The sequence below is a fragment of the Pseudonaja textilis genome, chromosome 1, assembly GCF_049901715.1.
Source record: "Pseudonaja textilis isolate UNSWEBS1 chromosome 1, rPseTex1.2, whole genome shotgun sequence".
Classification (NCBI taxonomy): Eukaryota; Metazoa; Chordata; class Lepidosauria; order Squamata; family Elapidae; genus Pseudonaja; species Pseudonaja textilis.
In genome coordinates, this window is record NC_141990.1 from 170,199,685 (window position 1) to 170,218,165 (window position 18,481).

Here is an 18,481-nt window from a genome sequence, read left to right on the forward strand (position 1 = left end):
TATTGTGAGCTGAGGAGGGGAGTATTCTTCTCATGAAATAGCTCTGAACTTTGTTAATTACGTTCGCAGTTTGGAAGAAGCCTTCTGTTTGCCTTTCGGCTCTGATTTATCGTGCGGCTCGTTATCTGGGTTTGTAGACAGATTCCGGGAAAGCTGCCAACGACGACTACAGAGGAAAGTTAACTCTGTTGTTCCTGATATTGTCTGTTCGTATTTATTCCTTTGGGACCTTTGGACTCTCACCTTGTGGCTACAGGTGAGACAGAACATTTTTGACCCGAACCAACATCCCATCTTCTAACCAAGATGGATCAAACACAGTTAGAGCAGCAACAGCTACAGATTAACCAGCTTCTGCAGGATAACCAGGTATTGAAGAAACAAGTCACCCAGCTGGTTAATCACCTTATGCTGATGCAAGCTCCTGTTAATCCTCCTGCCCCTCCCCGTAGGAAATGCCCGGTAACTATGCCGGATAAATTCTCCGGACAGCCTGAAGTGTTCCCGGCTTTTATGGGGCAGTGTCAACTGTTTATGTCTTTACAGCCAGAAGATTTCCCTGATGACCGGGCTTGGGTGGGGTTTGTTATCAGTCTCTTGTCGGGTTCGGCTGCAAGATGGGCCACTCCTCTGTTGGTGCAAAATAGTCCTTTATTGAATGACTATCAGGGCTTTTGGCACCATTTATGTTCTATGTATGAGGACCCCATAAAAACTCAAACCATAGCCAGACGTTTAAAGGACATTCATCAGGGGAAATGCCCTTTGCAAGAGTTTATTGCAGAGTTTCGTCTGCTCTGCATGGACTCTGCTTGGAATGAGGCAGCCCACATGGACGCTTTTCAGGAGGGTTTGGCAGAAGAAATTCAAGATGAATTGGTGCATGTGGAGCCGGCTCTAACCCTGGATGCGCTAGTGGTGCAATGTTTGCGCATTGACACCTGGCTTCAACAGCGCAAGACCAGACGCCCCGTTCCGGAACCGCCCTCCCACTCACGGCCGCAGCCTCCCGTACAACCAGCGCCCCTGGTATCCCATAGTGTCATGACCAGGACCGAGGAACCGATGGAGTTGGGTGCACTCTGCCCTCGGTTGACAGCACAAGAACGCACGCAGAGATTTCATGGAGGTCTGTGCCTGTATTGTGGGGGGTCAGGACATTTTGCCTGTTCCTGTCCTAGTAAACGACGGGGGGGCATGAAAGCCAGTGCCCAAATCTCATCCTGTACCATCAGGAAATGAGGCAGGCCCGGCCTCGGGGAAACCCTAGGTCGGGCACATACCACACAACTGCCCGAAGTAGCGGAGGTGAACTCTGGTCCTCCCCGACATTTGCTTTTGGACACGTAGGTTTTCTTGCAGTTCCGGTCGGAGGGGATTCCTGCGGTTGCATTGGTGGACTTGGGGGCTACTACCAATTTCATGAACCGGGCTTTTGCAACACATTATGAAATTCCCTTGGTTGCGGTAGAGCCTTCCATTAAGGTAAAAACCATTGATGGGCGGGAACTGCGGTCTGGGCCTATTCGTTTTGCTACTCAGCCGTTACGCCTGGTCATTGGGGACCATGAGGAGGCGATTAATTTTTATATCACCTCGGACCTCCATCTTCCCTTGGTTCTCGGAATGGCTTGGCTATGGTTGCATGATCCTCGGGTGGCATGGGCACAGAATGCCATTTCGTTCCTGAGTCTTCAGTGTGTGGACCATCTAAAACACATCTGTGCTGGTCAAGACATCGCTGCCCCCGCCGTCTCTGTACCTCCTGAACTATCTGACTTCTCAGATGTTTTTAGTGAGAAGGAAGCAGATCAGTTACCACCGCATCAACCTTATGACTGTCCTGTGGACCTCCTGCCCAATGCTCCACTACCCAAAGGTCGTTTGTATTCAATGTCTGAGCCCGAATTGGCCGCTCTTCGAGATTTTCTGGACAAGAACTTGGCCCGGGGGTTTATCAGACCGTCGTCGTCTCCTCTTTCTGCTCCTGTCCTTTTTGTGAAAAAGAAGACAGGGGATTTGCGCTCATGTTGTGACTACCGCAGGTTAAACGCCATTATGGTGAAAAATAGTTATCCTTTGCTGCTCATTCCAGAGCTGATGGAGCGATTACGAGAGGCCACTATTTTCACCAAGCTCGATCTTCAAGGGGCTTACAACCTGGTGCGGATGCGCAAAGGAGACGAGTGGAAGATGGCGTTTGGTACTAGATACGGCCACTTCGAATATTCTGTGATGCCTTTCGGGTTGACCAACGCCCCCGCGGTCTTCCAACATTTCATGAATGATATTTTTAGGGACATGCTTGACCGGTTTGTGGTGGTGTACCTGGACAACATTTTGATCTATTCTAAGTCCAGGGAAAGCCACTTTCGCCAAGTTCACCAGGTACTACAACGTCTTAGAGAGCATAGAGTATGTGCGAAACTGGAGAAATGTCTCTTTTTCCAGATTTCCATAGAGTTCTTGGGACATATCATCTCTCCCGAAGGCATTGCCATGGACCCGCGGAAAGTAGAGGCTTTGTGTAGTTGGGAACCCCCTCATCGAGTAAAAGACGTACAACATCACTTGGGGTTCGCTAATTATTACAGGTCATTCATCCGGGGTTTTGCCAAACTGACGGATCCCATCACCCAGCTCCTTCGCAAGAAGGTTCCATTCCGGTGGGGGCCTCCACAGCAACAGGCCTTTGAGCCCATCATGAAAGCCTTCATTGCGGAACCGATCTTGAGGCATCCTGACCCCCATCGTCCATTTGTAGTGGAGACGGATGCATCCAACGTGGCCATTGGGGCGGTGTTGTTACAAGCCCCAGCAGATGGCGCACCTCTTTTTTTATGCGCATATTATTCACAGAAACTTACTACTTCCAAGCGTAATTATACAATTTGGGAGAAAGAGTTGCTGGCCATTAAGACTGCATTTGAAAACTGGCAACATCACCTTGAGGGGGCTCGGCACAAGGTGGAAGTTCGGACGGATCATCGGAATCTGGAACACTTGATGACTGCTCGGAAATTGAACCAACGACAGATCCAATGGTCGTTGTTCTTCGCTAGGTTCAATTTTTCGGTCACGTACATCCCTAGTGGTCAAAATAAAAAAGCAGATGCCTTGTCCCGCAAACCGGAATATCTGTGTCCTGAAGAACCTCTTCCTCCACCTACGGTGCTGCCACCAGAATCTTTGGCTGTTATCCAGGAACCGGTGGATTTGAGGGCTCGGGTACGAGAGGCGCAGTGCGGAGATGATTGGTCGCAGCAGAGAATGGGGGAAATTGGACCCGACTCCCCATGGACTCTGGAGGAGGGTTTACTATGACATCGGGGCCGATTGTACATGCCCACCAGGACACTTAGAGCCCTCATCATGACCCAATGTCATGACAACCCAGCTGCGGGTCATTTTGGGTTCTTCAAAACCCTTCATCTAGTCACAAGGACTTTTTGGTGGCCTCGAGTTTGGCATGATGTCTTTGCTTTTGTTACCTCTTGTGTACCATGTCGGCAAGCAAAAGCAGCGTCAGGTACGCCTCCTGGCCTTCTTCAACCACTACCGACTCCGAACCGACCCTGGGGGGCAATTTCCATGGACTTTTTAACACACTTGCCCTCCTCGTCAGGTTATACAATGGTACTTGTGGTGGTTGACATGCTCACCAAGATGGCCCATTTCATCCCATGTAGAAGGTTACCATCAGCTCATGTTACTGCCCGACTTTTTCTGCAACATGTATTCCGTTTGCATGGCTTACCAGACAGAGTTGTTTCAGACTGCAGTGTCCAGTTCACCACTCAATTCTGGAAGAGCTTAATGAATGCATTATGGGTGCAAGTATGTTTAGCATCGGCGCACCATCCGGAAACCGATGGTGGGACTGAGAAAGTAATTGGCATCCTCACCCAATACCTCAGATGTTTTGTTAATCAACGACAAAACGACTGGGTGACCTATATTCCTTTGGCGGAGTTTGCTTTTAACAATTCTCAGCACACCTCCACCCACATGACGCCTTTTTACGCCAATGTGGGTTACCATCCGAGGTTTTTCTCCTTGTTGAGCTTGGATTCCCCGGTTCCAGAGATGCGAGAATTTTTGTCTGAACTACATTTGGTGCACCAATTGATTTCCCAACAATTGGAATGGGCTAAGGCGGACTATAAAAGATTTGGGGATCGTTTGTGTCGGGAGACACCTCCGCTGGCTGTGGGGGACAGGGTGTTGTTGTCCACGAAGCATCTCCGGGTTGATCGTCCGATTAAGAAGTTGGATCATCGCTTCATTGGTCCCTTCCCTATTGAGGCGGTCATCAATCCCGTTGCTTATTGGCTCACTCTACCGTGCTCCATGCGCATTCATCCTGTCTTCCACCGTTCCCTTCTGGTTCCTGACACCCCATCGTGTACTCTCTGTTCTCCCGATGATATGGTTTCTCCATCTGGGCCCAGCGATGATCCTGTTGTTGATGCCATGATGGTTGGCATTCATGATTCACGATGGCTGAAAGGATGATTTCAGTACTTCATAGGGAGGCTGGAGAATGAAACAGATTCATTCCTGGGAGGATGCGTCCAAGGTGCATGCTCCGGACCTTATCCGGCTATATCATGCACAATTTCCATCGAAGCCACATCCAGATCATCAGACTTGGGGGAAGGGCCCTGCAGTGAGGAATAATGTTGTGACTGGGAGGCTTGAGCCTGCTGTGAGCTTTGAGTCTGATGTGTCAGAAGACACAGGTTTGAGTGATGAGGAGGGTTTGGCATTGGAATTTGAGCCTGCTTTAATGGGAGATGCAGACGTGAGCCAGGAGGATGTGGAAGTGTCGGAATCACCATCCTCTCCAGAACCTTCCTCATCAATTATGCCTCAGGTGTCAGCAGATGATCGACAGAACATGCCAGAGTCTTTGAGTGATGATCAAACTGACGAATGTTGGGTTGATGCAAGGACTAGACGTAGGCTGAGAGGTCAAGCACAAATTGAAAGGAAACATCAGATCAGAGACTAATTAGAAAGACTGACACACCCCTTCAAGGAATATAAGGAGGCGTGTTAGCTAACGATCCTTGTTCGGGTCAAACTTCGTTAATTAGGTTCACCGTTTGGAAGAAGCCTTCTGTTTGCCTTTCGGCTCTGATTTATCGTGCGGCTCATTATCTGGGTTTGTAGACAGATTCTGGGAAAGCTGCCAACGACGACTACAGAGGAAAGTTAACTCTGTTGTTCCTGATATTGTCTGTTCGTGTTTATTCCTTTGGGACCTTTGGACTCTCACCTTGTGGCTACAGGTGAGACAGAACCTGTATAGCCATCCATTTACCCGGAGCCAAGCTGCACTAAAGCCCTCCAATAAAGTAACACAATGTTGCCAGCCAATCAAGATACAAAAAGAGCCACAAAACAGACAGAAGATATTAGAAACACCAATCAAGCAGAACACAGCAAACTCCAAGACCAATAAACACAGACCAAGACTCCCAACCAATCAGGATGAAGAAAAAACCATTCTGGCACAGCAATAGGCTGCCCCAAATTTAAATCTGAAACCACTGTAAAAGCCTGACTCACAGATGAACACTATACAGAAGCCTGATGATGGCAGATGAGATTCTGCCGAAACGTTGCTACAACTTTAAAAGCACAGCTACAATGACGTGGGAAAATACCCGAACAAAGCTGAATGCCATACATGTAAGTACCCTGAAAACTTAAGAAAACATATGTGTGTGTGTGTGTGTGTGTGTGTGTGTGTGTATATATATATATATATATATATATATATATATATATATACATACATATACACACATACATACATACATACATACACACACACACACACACACACACACACACGCACACTATTCTGGTTGAAACTATGGTTTTCTTCCCCGCCCCCATGGTGCTTGGTCTTTGATCAATTTTTACTTTTTAAAAATGGTGGGTTCCCCCCCCCCATGTCTATTTATTTATTTATTTAGGTTTGTCAAGCATTTATGAGAAAACAAGTATAAGTATGAACATAATATATACACATATAAGTATAAACAGATATAAATATATACATAATAAATGAGTACGAATGGGAACAGTAGGACCGGGACAGTAAGTACACTGGTGTGCTTAAGCATGCCCCCTCTTAGGAATGAAGTGAGGTCCACGGTAGACAGTTTAAGGTTTAAGGTTTAAGTTTTGGGGGTTTGAAGATGTAACAACAGAGTCAGGTAGTGAGTTCCAAACATTGACCACTCTGTTGCTTAAGTCGTATTTTCTGCAATCAAGTTTGGAATGGTTTACTTTGAATTTGTACCTATTGTTTGCCCATGTGTTATTGTGGTTGAAGCTGAAGTAGTCATTGACAGGTAGGATGTTGTAGCAGACTATTTTGTGTACTAAGCTTAGGACAGACCTTAGGCAGCATAGTTTTAAGTTGTCTAGGTCGAAAATTTCAAGCCTGGTGGCATAAGGTAATCTATTGCGAGCTGAGGAGCGGAGTATTCTTCTCATGAAATAGCTCTGAACTTTGTATTAATGTCCATTATACAGTGTGGATTCCAGACAGATGAGCTGTATTCAAGAATTGGTCTGGCAAAGGTTTTGTATGCCCTGGTTTGCAGTTCAATGTTACCAGAGAAGAAGCTTTGCAAAATTAGGTTAACAACCCTTAATGCCTTTTTTGGCAATGCTGTAACAGTGAGCTCTGGGGCTTCGATCTTTTGAAATGAGTATTCCTAGGTCCTTGACAAAGTGAGGGTCATCTACAAGGTCGTATCCTCCCAGTTTGTATTTAGTGTTCTGATTTTTGTTGCCAATGTGTAAGACAGAGCATTTATTGGTTGAGATTTGAAGTTGCCAATTGTTCGACCATTCTGAAACATAGTCAAGGTCGCTTTGTATAGCAGCAGTATTGTCAGTGATGTTAAATAGTTTTACGTCATCAGTGAAGAGGATGCAGTTGCTTTTAATATGATCGCAAAGGTCATTTATGTAAATTAAAAAGAGAGTGGGTCCTAGAATGCTGCCTTGGGAGACACTGCTATTAACCGGTGCTGGGTTTGATAGGGCACTCCTTATTTTGACTACTTGTTGCCCGTTTGACAGGAATGCAGCTATCCATTTGTGCAGTGATCCAGAAATGCCATAAGAGCATAGCTTTAACAGTAGTTTGTCGTGTACCATTGAATCAAAGACTTTGCAGAAGTCTATGTAAATGGTGGAGTTGTATAGTCCAAATGTTTTTGCAGGATAGGAATTGTAGAGGCATTTCTAGTCATTGATCCTGATAAAGTACTACATGCACATACACACAGCCCTCAAATGGCTATTAAAATATATAATAAATGGGGGAGAGGGGAGGAGCTGGCATCGCGATGGTACGGTCTGCAATCGAGCTCTAAGATTGCAGCCGATATCTTCGCCCCTGGCCGGTCCAAACGGACCTAAAACGTCCCGCAGAGACGGTGATCATGAAGGGCATATCCTGTGGATCCCAGGGACACTGCAAAGTCTCTGGTTGATCCAGGAGAAGTCCTTTTTGCCGGCAGCGAAGAGGCAGCCCCAAAGCTGCTGAAGTCGGGACAGCTCCGGAAAGGAAGAGGCTGAAAGAGAAAGTGTGTTGGCTGGGTGAGAATCCTCTTTTTACTAACATTTTGAGACTTGAAAGGACACTCTGAGTATAAGAAGAAACCTGTGAGATTTTTGACAAAACTGAATAAGCGGCAACTTTTAAAGGGAGACGTCAAAGTGAGGCTTGGCTTTTTTTCCCCTTACTCTTTTCTTTTTTTTTTACTGGACTTTTTTGTGACTTAGCAGTTAACCGGACTAAATTTTCTTTTATATATATATTTACTTTCTTATTCTCCTTCTTGATTTCTTAATTTTTTTTAGACTAGAGGCTCCCTTTGGTTACTTTTCTTTTTATATATACATGTATATATTTTCTCTTCTTTTTTAACCTCAATTACGTTTTCCTGGGAGGAGGGGGAAAGTGAGAATTAAGAAACTTTGTAACACTGCCAACTAGAGGCTTGAAAATATTTTACTTGAAGTGGAGAGAACTGTGAAAGACTCCTTCTCAAGGACATTTCAACTTGATAAGATAGAGGGAAGAGCGCGGCAGAATATTATTACAGGTGTTCTTCTGGACTTCTATCAACAATTTAACACTTGAGGCTTGGCTTTGAAACTTGTGGAGAAGAGAGTCATAATAAGAGCCTGGGACAATTAAATAAAGTGCAGTGTGTTTTCTTATCTTCTTTTAGTTGTATTATCCCTCCTTACCAGCTTTACTGTAAACTTTTATTTTAGCAATATTTTTATTTTTGCTTTTTATTTTAAAGGGAAAGCCTCAGAATTTTTCTCCTTTTCTTTTTTTCCTTTTCCATTGGGATTTTTGCTTTTTCCATCCATGTTCTTGGACTATTTAGGTTTCTTTCTATTGAGATTTTTTAACTGGATTAAGGTGTGAAGAGCCTGAAGAAATTTTTCTTTTGTTTTGTTCTTTTTTTCTTATTATTATTCGGCTTTTTCCTTCTTTTTATTTTTATCCTTTATTGTGGATTATTTCATAATTGGATTAGGGTCCAGAAGAACCCAAAGAATTTTTCTTTTCTTTTTCCTTTTTACCATTGGGCTTTTTACTATTGGGCTTTTCCATTTTGGATTATAATTGGCTACCTTACCAATTGGATTAAAGTTTAAAAGAATTTGAAGGTCTTGAATAGTTTAAAATGAGTAGGAAACTTATACCCTCTGGCGTCTCTACCTCTACTTCTGCCTCCCCACCATCTGGAGGACAACGTTTAGTCCAGGCAATGTTAAAGCAAAAAGAGACAAATTAGAGACAATATGAGAGTAATCCTGGATACTTTGGAATACTATGAGGCACATCCTGAAAAGCAAATGGCTTTGATATTCCTAGATGCTCAAAAGGCATTTGATAATGTGAACTGGAGATTTATGTTACTACTACTGGAACAGATGAGTTTTGCCAGAAAATTTATTCAAGCAATAGAAGCCATATATCATAAGCAAACGGCAAAGGTAATGATGGAGGGAGAACTTGCAGATTTTATTAATATAAGAAAAGGCACAAGACAAGGATGCCCCCTATCTCCTTTGCTATTTGTATTGACCTTGGAAGTGTTGAATAGAAATATTAGAGATGACAAAAGCATAAAAGGAATGAAAATTAAAAAGGAAGAATTTAAATTGCAAGCCTTTGCGGATGACTTAGCCTTTATTTTAGAAGACCCTTTAGAAACAGCTCCAAAGCTATTGGAAAAGATAGAGACATATGGCGAGGTGGCTGGTCTGAAAATAAATAAAGATAAAACAAAGATCTTGACAAAGAATATGCTACTAAGACAAAGAGAAGAACTGGCAGACCTGTTGAAAATCCAAGTCATGAACAAGGTCAAGTATTTGGGGATATACTTGACATCAAGATATAGTACATTAAAAGAGAATAATTATATTAAACTTAAACAACAGATAGCCTTAGATTTGAAGAAATGGGAAAACTTACAATTGTTATTAATAGGGAGAATTTCAACAATCAAGATGAATATTTTACCCAGAATCTTATATTAGTTTCAAACAATACCAATTAGGCTTGGAAAAGACTATTTTGAAGACTTAAATAAAATTGTGCTGAAGTATATATGGCAAGGTAAGAAAGCGAGAATAAAGCTAAAACTCTTGCAAGATGCTAGAATTAGAGGAGGTTTTGGCCTGCCTAATTGGGAGTTGTACTACCAAGCTGCAAATTTGATGTGGGTTAAGGAATGGATAACACTAAGAAAGACTAGATTGTTGACACTAGAAGGTCATGATTTGCTGTTGGGTTGGCACGCCTTTTTATGGTATAAGGGAACTAAAACACAGGGTTATTTTAGAAGACATTATATACAGGAGTCTTTGTGGTTAAACTGGGAGAAGATTAAAAGACAATGTTATTTGAAAATTCCAGTTTGGTTATCGACTATTGAAGCATTTTCCTATCCTATAATTTATAAGAAGGAACAAACAGTTAGATATGGGGAATTATTGGATGAAAAGTGTTGGGTATATGGATACACCAACCAGGTTTGGGTTGAATAAATATGTAAACCTAGGATTAAGTGTCTTGTAGCTTTAAGCACAAGAAACTGCAATGTCACTGTGGGTGCGGTTGCAGGCAGTAATATAGGTAGGAAGGGAAACGTAATAGACCCGGCTTCTGGATGCACCTGGTTCTGTTCCTGGTCTGCTGCCTGCTGTGTTGGAACGTCTATCTGCTTACTCTGGAAGGCTACTGTGCCAGATACCATTTCAACTGAACACAAAGACTGTTTGCTTGGTGAGCTGTGGATTCAGCGTTGTCTTTGAGAGAAAGGTATCGGGAGGAGAAGATTTACAAGCAGATAAGGACATTGTATTTACTGTTAATGGACTTGATAACTGGATGGATATACTGGATAATGATATATGGACTGAATGACACTTCTTAATCTCTGTGTGAATTAAATAACTATTTTAAAACCACAAACAGTGTTTTTGTCTCCAGTGTGTGTATACTCTTGGGCCCACTCTCTCTCTCATTTGCCTGCCTGGCTTGACTGCTGCTGCATACTCTGCTTGGGGGTTTATCCCCAAACACTAACAAAAAGGGTGGACTTAAATCGATGCAAAATCTAGAGGAACAAGGTATAAAGATGAACTGATGATTGCTTGGGGGAAGAATTTTGGATATGGGATCGATTTAGAGAAATGGCAAAAACTATGGTCGCAAAATTATAAAATGACAATGTCAACAGCTTATTAAAAAAATGTGTATAAGATGTTTTACAGGTGGCACTTTCCCCCGACAAGGATAGCAAGAATGTTCAAGAATAAATCTGAAAAATGCTGGAAATGTCATCAGATACCTGGCTCATATTACCATATGTGGTGGACTTGTGAGGACGCTAGAAAATATTGGACTAAAATTCGCATGTGGTTGGAAAAAATGACAAAGAAACACATAGATTTGAAACCGGAGGTTTTTTTTATTGGGAATCTTACCAGATACATACAGTAAAGAATTGAAATATCTGATTGTAAATATATTAACAGCGGCTAAGATTGTATTTGCTAAAAATTGGAAAAATGAGAAAATACCATTGCAGGAAGAAATTATTAAGAAAATATTGGAATGTGCTGAGATGAGTAGATTGACATTTGAAATTAGAGAGCAAGAGGATAAACAATTCTATAAAATTTGGGACCTTTTCTATCAATGGTTGGATGATAAAATACAATAACAGAATATTTAGAATGTTAGATAACAAGGAATATCTTTGTTTTTTCTTTTGTTATTTGACATCATATCTATAAAGTGTTTTTAGGATAGTTTTGGTATGATTATATGATTTGTTATAGAATAAACTACCTAAATTATAGTTATCTCATAAAGTATGAATGAATAAAATCATAGTCAAATGATTTTCTAAAAGTGATACTAGGATATATAAGTTTGGATTGATAATATGAGTTATTATGTAATGTAACTGTAATTGAGACTATGAAATGAATGCACAAAACAGATGAACCAACCGACACACTGCTTGTATATATGTATGGAAGAGAGCTGATGTTTTTATGTTCTGTTTGTTTTGTTTGTTTTTAAAAAACCAATAAAATTGTTTTCAAAAAAATAAAAAATATAATAAAGGAAGTAAAGGAAATACATTAAATCACATTATATTACATTACATTCAGGATTAGTTTTGCTTTTTTCATTTTAATGTAGCCATTGTATCTTTATCACTATCCCCAAGTGTCAACTTACAGATTTACTTACTAAGTAATCTCCTTTACAGAGTTGGTCTAGTCGGATATATACAGCCGCAGCAACCGAGTTTGGCATTTCTCCATAGGCTGTAGAGTGTGATTTCTGTCTGAATACTCCTGATACAACGTTCTGCACCATCTCTTGTTCTTCAGATGGTACCGGTTCATGAAGGATGCTTGAATTTAAACAGATAAACTTATATATTAACTCTTTCTTGGTCTATGTAAGGTTTTACTTTCAAAGTCCAATATTCTCCCCTCTGAATTCAGAAGAACCAAATTTTAAAAAAACAAATCAAAAACAAGGAACATCTTCAAAACAAGGCAGCCCCTGCTTTTATTTTCTTTCCCTATATCAGCCCTTGGAGAAAGATCAAATCAGGAAGCAAATTCTGCAGGAGAACCAGAATTTTACTTTATTTAGGTGGGTTCTAATAAAAACTCCTGCAAATTTGATTCTGTTTATTTCTCCCCTTTCTCTTATACCCTGGGAGGCAGGGAGGATCCAACCTGAGTCTCCTCTTAATGCAGTCTCCATTCCCAAGATTTAAGGAATGCATCTGTCATCAGTTTCTCAAGATTTGCTTCAAGGCCATTTCCGTGGCTCTCTATATCCTAACGTTCAGATGAGTCTAAACTGCAAATCTCACAGTCCCCAGCCAGCACACCCATGTTGGACAGCAGGAAGAAGCAACCTAGAACTAAGGAGAAATTTCCTGACAGTTAAAACAATGAATCAGTGGAACAACTTCCATCCAGATGTTGTGAATGCTCCAACACTGGAAGATATAAGAAGAGATAGGACAACATTTTTTTCTGAAATAGTATAGGCTTTCCAGCCTGACAGTGGGTTGGACTAGAAGACCTCCAAGGTCCCTTCAAATTGTTATTCTGTTAATCTGCAGGGAATCCAGTTAAACAAAATTGCTTTATTACAGTCACCCTCTAGGTGGTTTACAAATACACATATAAATCAGTTAAAGTAGGTAAAAATATATAACCTCATAGGCAGCCTGGACTAAAATAATCGAAGAATAACAACTCATACCAGGGGCCACACAACTGCAGGCTGGGGACAAAGCTAGGTCTGAAGCACTTTTTGGAACCTTAGGGGAGAGGGTGCTGTGCGCATCTCTGGGGAGATGTTGTTGCAATGGACATATCCATGACAGAGAAGGCTTGCTCCCTCCCGCCCTCCCTCCCTCCACCCACCCACCCACCCATCCATCCATCCATCCATCTATCCATCCATCTATCTATCTGTGCTCTCCTGTCCAGCTTCACGTGTCGTGTGAATCCAACCACTTGGGCTGTGGAGTGGGAGTGGAGGCTGGCAGGCAAAGTCAAGCATTAGAGATCCATACAAAATAAGGCAACTCCAACCTGGATCCTATCGGGGAGACCCCCCCTCTTTGCTCTCCCTCTCTTCCTCCATGGCAGGGGCGGGGCAACCTGAGCGCAGCTCCCTCCTCAGAGGTGACCAGCAAGCGAACAAACATGGTGCTCTGGCTGGGAGGCAGCGGCGTGGAGCCCCACCTCTGGCCAGTGAGAGCAGAGCAGGCAGCGCATGCATTTTCCCCTTCACTGGCATTGGCTGGGAGGGATGTGTGAGCCGAATGTTTGGAGTTGCGCTTGGCAGACTTTGCAAGTGGGCTTGGCAGGGCCGCTTAGCGGGGAGATCCCAGCCCATTTGGTTTGCTTCAGCATGGGGTGGGAATGCAGAAGGCAGAGGAAATCCATGCCTCTCCATGTTCAGCCCTCAAAGACTCCTTTGGAGCAACTTTTTCTGCTTTTAAAACATTACGTTTAGCAACAATAAAAAGAAAAACTTTTGTAATAGCATTTCTCTTTCCCTCCCTCCCTCCCTTCTCTCTCTCTCTGCCTCCCTCTGTTCCCCCCACCCCCCGGGAACTGTATGCCATATGGCAAGCAAGTGCCCAAATTGGTCAAAAGTCTCAACTTCAGGAAACTTGACAGATTCTTCTCTCAGGAGCTTAATAGCAGTGCCCTCAAACAATTAAGATCTCAATCAACAATAGGTAAATTGTCCCTGCTATTCTTTGTACACTCTCAGGTATACAAATAAAAGGCTCTACTTTTTTAGATACAGCAGCTAATTTCATAGATGAGGCCATAATGCAGCAGCTTAAATTGCCCACACTGTTTATCAGAGAAACCTATGTTTGTAGAAACTATTACTTTGAGCTGGTCCTGTTGTACAACACCCAATATTTATTTGTCTGGTTGATTGATTGATTTCTATAGCTAGCAATCTCAACATGCAACTCTGGGCAGGGTACATTATAAAACATTAAAACAATTAAGAAAGTACAAAATAATATTTCAGAATAATATTTCAGGGACTGGCAGAGAAAGAACATCTCCAAGTCCCTACCAGCTAATATTCCTTGGCTAATGGGATATACCAAACCCGCCTGACCAAATTGGATGGACAGAAATGACTGGAAGAAGATAGTCCCTAAGGTGACCTGGCTCCAAGCCGCTTAGCTCCTCTTAAAGAAAAGCTACATTTGGCAAAGGCGGCATTTAAGTGCACCACAGATTCATCCAAGCAAGAGTATGTCAGGATTGCAGTGTGGGATTTGATGTGGCTTTACCCTGGATTTTTACCTTCTGTGCCAATGGTGGGATTCAGCCCAGCATAGGTTTGGGTGAACCGTTAGCTAACTTTCTGAGCAGTTCGGCGGAAGCAGTTGGAAGAAACAGCCTTTTGCTTTTCCCACACTAGACAGTGAATCCTGTCAGGAAGGCAGGGAGGAGACATTCTGGTGTGCCTCTATGTGTTGTTTCTAGCCTAATCCTTATCTTCATTGCCCTTTATTAAGTGTTTTCAGAAACTGCCTCAGCAGTTAAGTCTTGTTACATTATTACAGCTAGTGGTTCTTGGTAGTACACCCAGACTTAATGTAGCCTGAGCTGCTTCTCTGAAGTTTTTTTCTTCTTCTTTGCTGCTTGCTTCGCTTTCTTAAAGGGAAAGGGTTGTTTAAGCTTTTTACACTGCTTTAATGGTGCCTGACACTGTCCTTTTGGGATGTACTTCCAAGAGGCAGGATGCAAGCTTGGCACTGATTTTTTTACTGCCTTTCTGGTGGCATAAGATCTTTCTTTAAATCTGGATGATTTCCTTAGGATATCTTGTGAGGTGAGTGAAACCAGCCGGTATCTTTAAGTAATGCAAATGGATCTAAGGATTGCTTCTCCTGGGTGGGAAAGGGTGCTTTGTCAGTTCACTGAGCACAGGAGTCTCTTGTTTATGGGGATTCTTCAGTAATCCAGGTCATGGTTGTCCAAAGGTGCTTTTTCAAGAGGCAACTGGACTTTCTGGAAACCAAGGAAGTCCAGTTGCCTCTTGAAAAAAGCACCTTTGGGACAGGAGTCTCTTGCATTGCTTTGGAGTGGCCAAGGCACATGATTGCTCACTGATAGATTTTTAAAAAGGAGGTAGGGGTGTGGATCCTCCCTCCAATTCATTGTAGTTTTCTCTCATTATAATAAGGCTTAGTAACATGGCACCAGGCTTGAAGTTTATTTAGATATCTGTGGCATGTACTAATTTTATTGTGATCCTGACAAGCTTGGGAGGGCAGAGACTTGAACCTGGATCCCCTATATACTTTGTTCATTTGTCTCTATTGCTTGGCATTTTGTAACCCAAGCATGCCCACCAGAGGTGGGATTCAGCCGCTTGGACCAGTTCAACTGAACTGGTTGTTAAAATTCTGCCCAGTTTGGTGAACTGGCTAATCCCACCACTGCCTGACCCCAGTTTGGTGAACCGGCTAATCCCACCACTGCCTTTTGAGCCATTTTTCAGGCAAAAAACAGCTCCCAAAATAGCCAAGAAAATGATCTGAAAATGCCCAAAAACAACTGAAAAGTGGGCCCAAAAATGACCCCCAAATGGCCATTTTAGCGGCTGTTTTCCAGACCATTTTTGACTGGGTTTTTTTTTTTTGCCAAAAAAAGCTCAAAAATGGCCTGATAAATGGCCTGAAAATGGCTGAAAAATGGGGAGAAAATGACCCCCAAAGGCCATTTTCAGGCTATTTGGGGGGCATTCTCTGGCTGGTTTTGGGGGGCATTTTCTGGCCATTTTCAGACTATTTCCCAAGCCATTTTTGGCCATTTTTCAAGCAAAAAATGCCCCCCAAATGGCCTAAAATGGCTCAAGTCTGAAAAGTGGCCCAGAAAAAGGTCCCGAAAACAGCTGAAAAATGGGCCAAAAAATGACAATTTGGTGTAAAAGTGCCTACTCTGATGAAAATTCATGCAGTCTTTGGCAAAGCGAAAAACTGGCCTCCAACAGTATTTCTATGATTAGTTTATCTTCTACACAACTGTATCAGAGACTTAGTTCTTGGCCTGTATCGTGCTTGGACTCCAAGACAGCTTGCCTTCAGCAAGGCCTCAGACCTCCCAGCAATGAAAACAAAGCGCCAAAAAATATGCCATCCTTCAGAGACCCATGCAATGCTCTTCATACCTTTTCTCAGGCTTCTGCTCATCTATCACTACACTTTTACAATTCTTATTGGAGCGACAGATCTGCTTTTCATAGCTTTTATAGTTTTCACGGGATAAATTCTTCCTCTGTAAGTAATAGGTTTTCAAGTCCCTCAATTTGTGTCCGGAGTAGGAGTTCCACATACTGCTTTTGAATCTATCAACACAGGCAATATCTGGAAAGTGGGGCGAGGGGAGAGATATTGCAGAGGTTATTCAGTCAAAGTCTATCCTTTGCTTTCATACCTGGATAGCTTTTAAAATCAGGAGTTAAATTAGAACTTTTTCACCTTTCTTGTTTGTTCTTACAGTGTTTTCATCCATGCAATACTGTATTAAGATTCAGGCAGAACATGGAAAAGGCAAATAAATATGATAAGAGTGAAGATTTGATAAAAGTGCTCCATGCAGTTGAAGCAAAAAAGTTATTAAAGCCAAATGCTGATTCTGAAACTTAGAAAAAAAGGAAAGAATAGCTTTCAGTTGTGAAGAATGGATGTTTTTCTTGTTTTTGTCTCTCTATTCTTCAGTAAACTTTGAAAATGATAAATAAATAAATATTTTCCATTTTTTCCTCCCATTTCCCATTTCCAATATTTTACCTCAGAATTCACCGCACCCTCTCTCTCTATGATTAATGCCATGTATAGCGTAGGATATTTTAAATAAAGGCCCTACTTCACTTATTCTTTTCCTTCTTAGTTTAGGTGGGCTTCAAGTATTTTTGCTGTACCTTCCTTAAATAAGTAAGTCGTTCTCCAGTGTGCTGACAAGAGAAACCAGGAATCAGTTAATTCTGTCTCATTGCTCATTATACTGAGTCTGTCAAACTTGTGTGGACACGCCTCCCTTGCCTGCTATCCCCAGTTTTGACTCAGTCTTTAGCTCATACAGATGTATATTAATTAGCTCCAATATTTCTAATGAGCAAGGGACAAACGTCCCATTCCTAGGGTTCTTTTTTGGACAGGGAAACAACGGCTTCCTCCAGCACTTCGCTGAGGATGCAAACTGACAGGCAGGATTCCTAGTTCCGACCGGCATAGCCATCTCAGATCTGGTCCAGGACAGCAGACCAAGGCCCCTCAGATCTTCCCATGGCTGCAGAGGGGGCTAGAGTCAATGCCCGGTCTACCAGTGCATACTCTTTGATGCTTTTGGTTAGGCGAGGCAGCAGAGTTTCCGAATGTGTCTGCCTTTCAGGAGCCACTCCCAGCTGGAGTGAATTGTCAGGCAGGCTCCCTGATTCCGACCAGCATAGCCACCTTAGATCCAGTCCAAAAAAGCAGACTGAGGTCCCTCAGATCTTCCCACAGCTGTGGAGGGGGCTAGAATCACTGCCCGGTCTACTAGTGCACACTCTTGATGTCAGCAGAATTTCTGAATGCCTCTGCCTCTTTAGGAATCGGCTCCAGCAGAATGGAAGCCTCCGTGACTACTGGGAACCGTCTAGTGTCTGTAAGTGTGACTGAACTGTGTCTGTCACCACAGCCTCAGGCTCTACCAAAATGCTCCTCAAAGCCTAAATCAGTGGTGACAAGAGCAGCAGCCCAAATCAGGGCAAAAGCCCGAGCATCTAAAAAGCCCACAAAGGCTGAGGAAAAGGATACGAGGAGAAGACAGAAATCCCTAGACAAAGAAATAGCTAAGGCATTAAAGGAGGCAGAGTGGCGAGGGAAAGTAGATTCCCCAGGAGGTGACACTGCCCTTTCACATGCATTTTACACTAAGCCGTTACAACCTTTAAATGAGGCTAGGCAAATAAACAACTCACATTCCCAGACATGGTCTCCAGATGGTGCTGGAGAGCAGTCATCTCAGCAATGCTTTACATTGCCTGGCAGCAATGAGGCCTGTTTCAATCCTGTTCAAATCTGCTTCCAGCAACAGGACATTGGGAACAGCTTTTGAGAAGGGTGAGGCCTACCCCAGAGGCCACCTTTACCCCCACAATGGCAGGGCTCCACCCAGGGGACAGCCAAAAACCTGAAATTCCCTCTAATATGAAGTTTTTGATTTCAGAAGCCATTAAACAAGGGATTGCTGCAGGCTTGCAGCAAAGCTAGCAAGTAGCCTCTGTGGCATCTGATTTCTCCCTGCACCAAGGGCAGCATCAGCCAACCCAGGTTCCAAGGGATTC

At 42.8% G+C, this 18,481-nt stretch overlaps 1 protein-coding gene across 1 annotated transcript in view; it reads right to left on the bottom strand.

Annotated features, from left to right (window-relative positions):
- The window catches only part of LOC113433931 (cyclic nucleotide-binding domain-containing protein 2), a 121,701-nt gene that overhangs the window by 18,492 nt on the left and 84,728 nt on the right, over nucleotides 1–18,481 (bottom strand). Inside the window, exons 10-11 of the mRNA XM_026696761.2 lie at nucleotides 16,322–16,517; nucleotides 11,828–11,993 (exon numbers count right to left, since the gene is read on the bottom strand). Coding sequence (XP_026552546.1) covers nucleotides 11,828–11,993; nucleotides 16,322–16,517 — 362 coding nt within the window. The remainder of the gene's footprint in view (nucleotides 1–11,827; nucleotides 11,994–16,321; nucleotides 16,518–18,481) is intronic.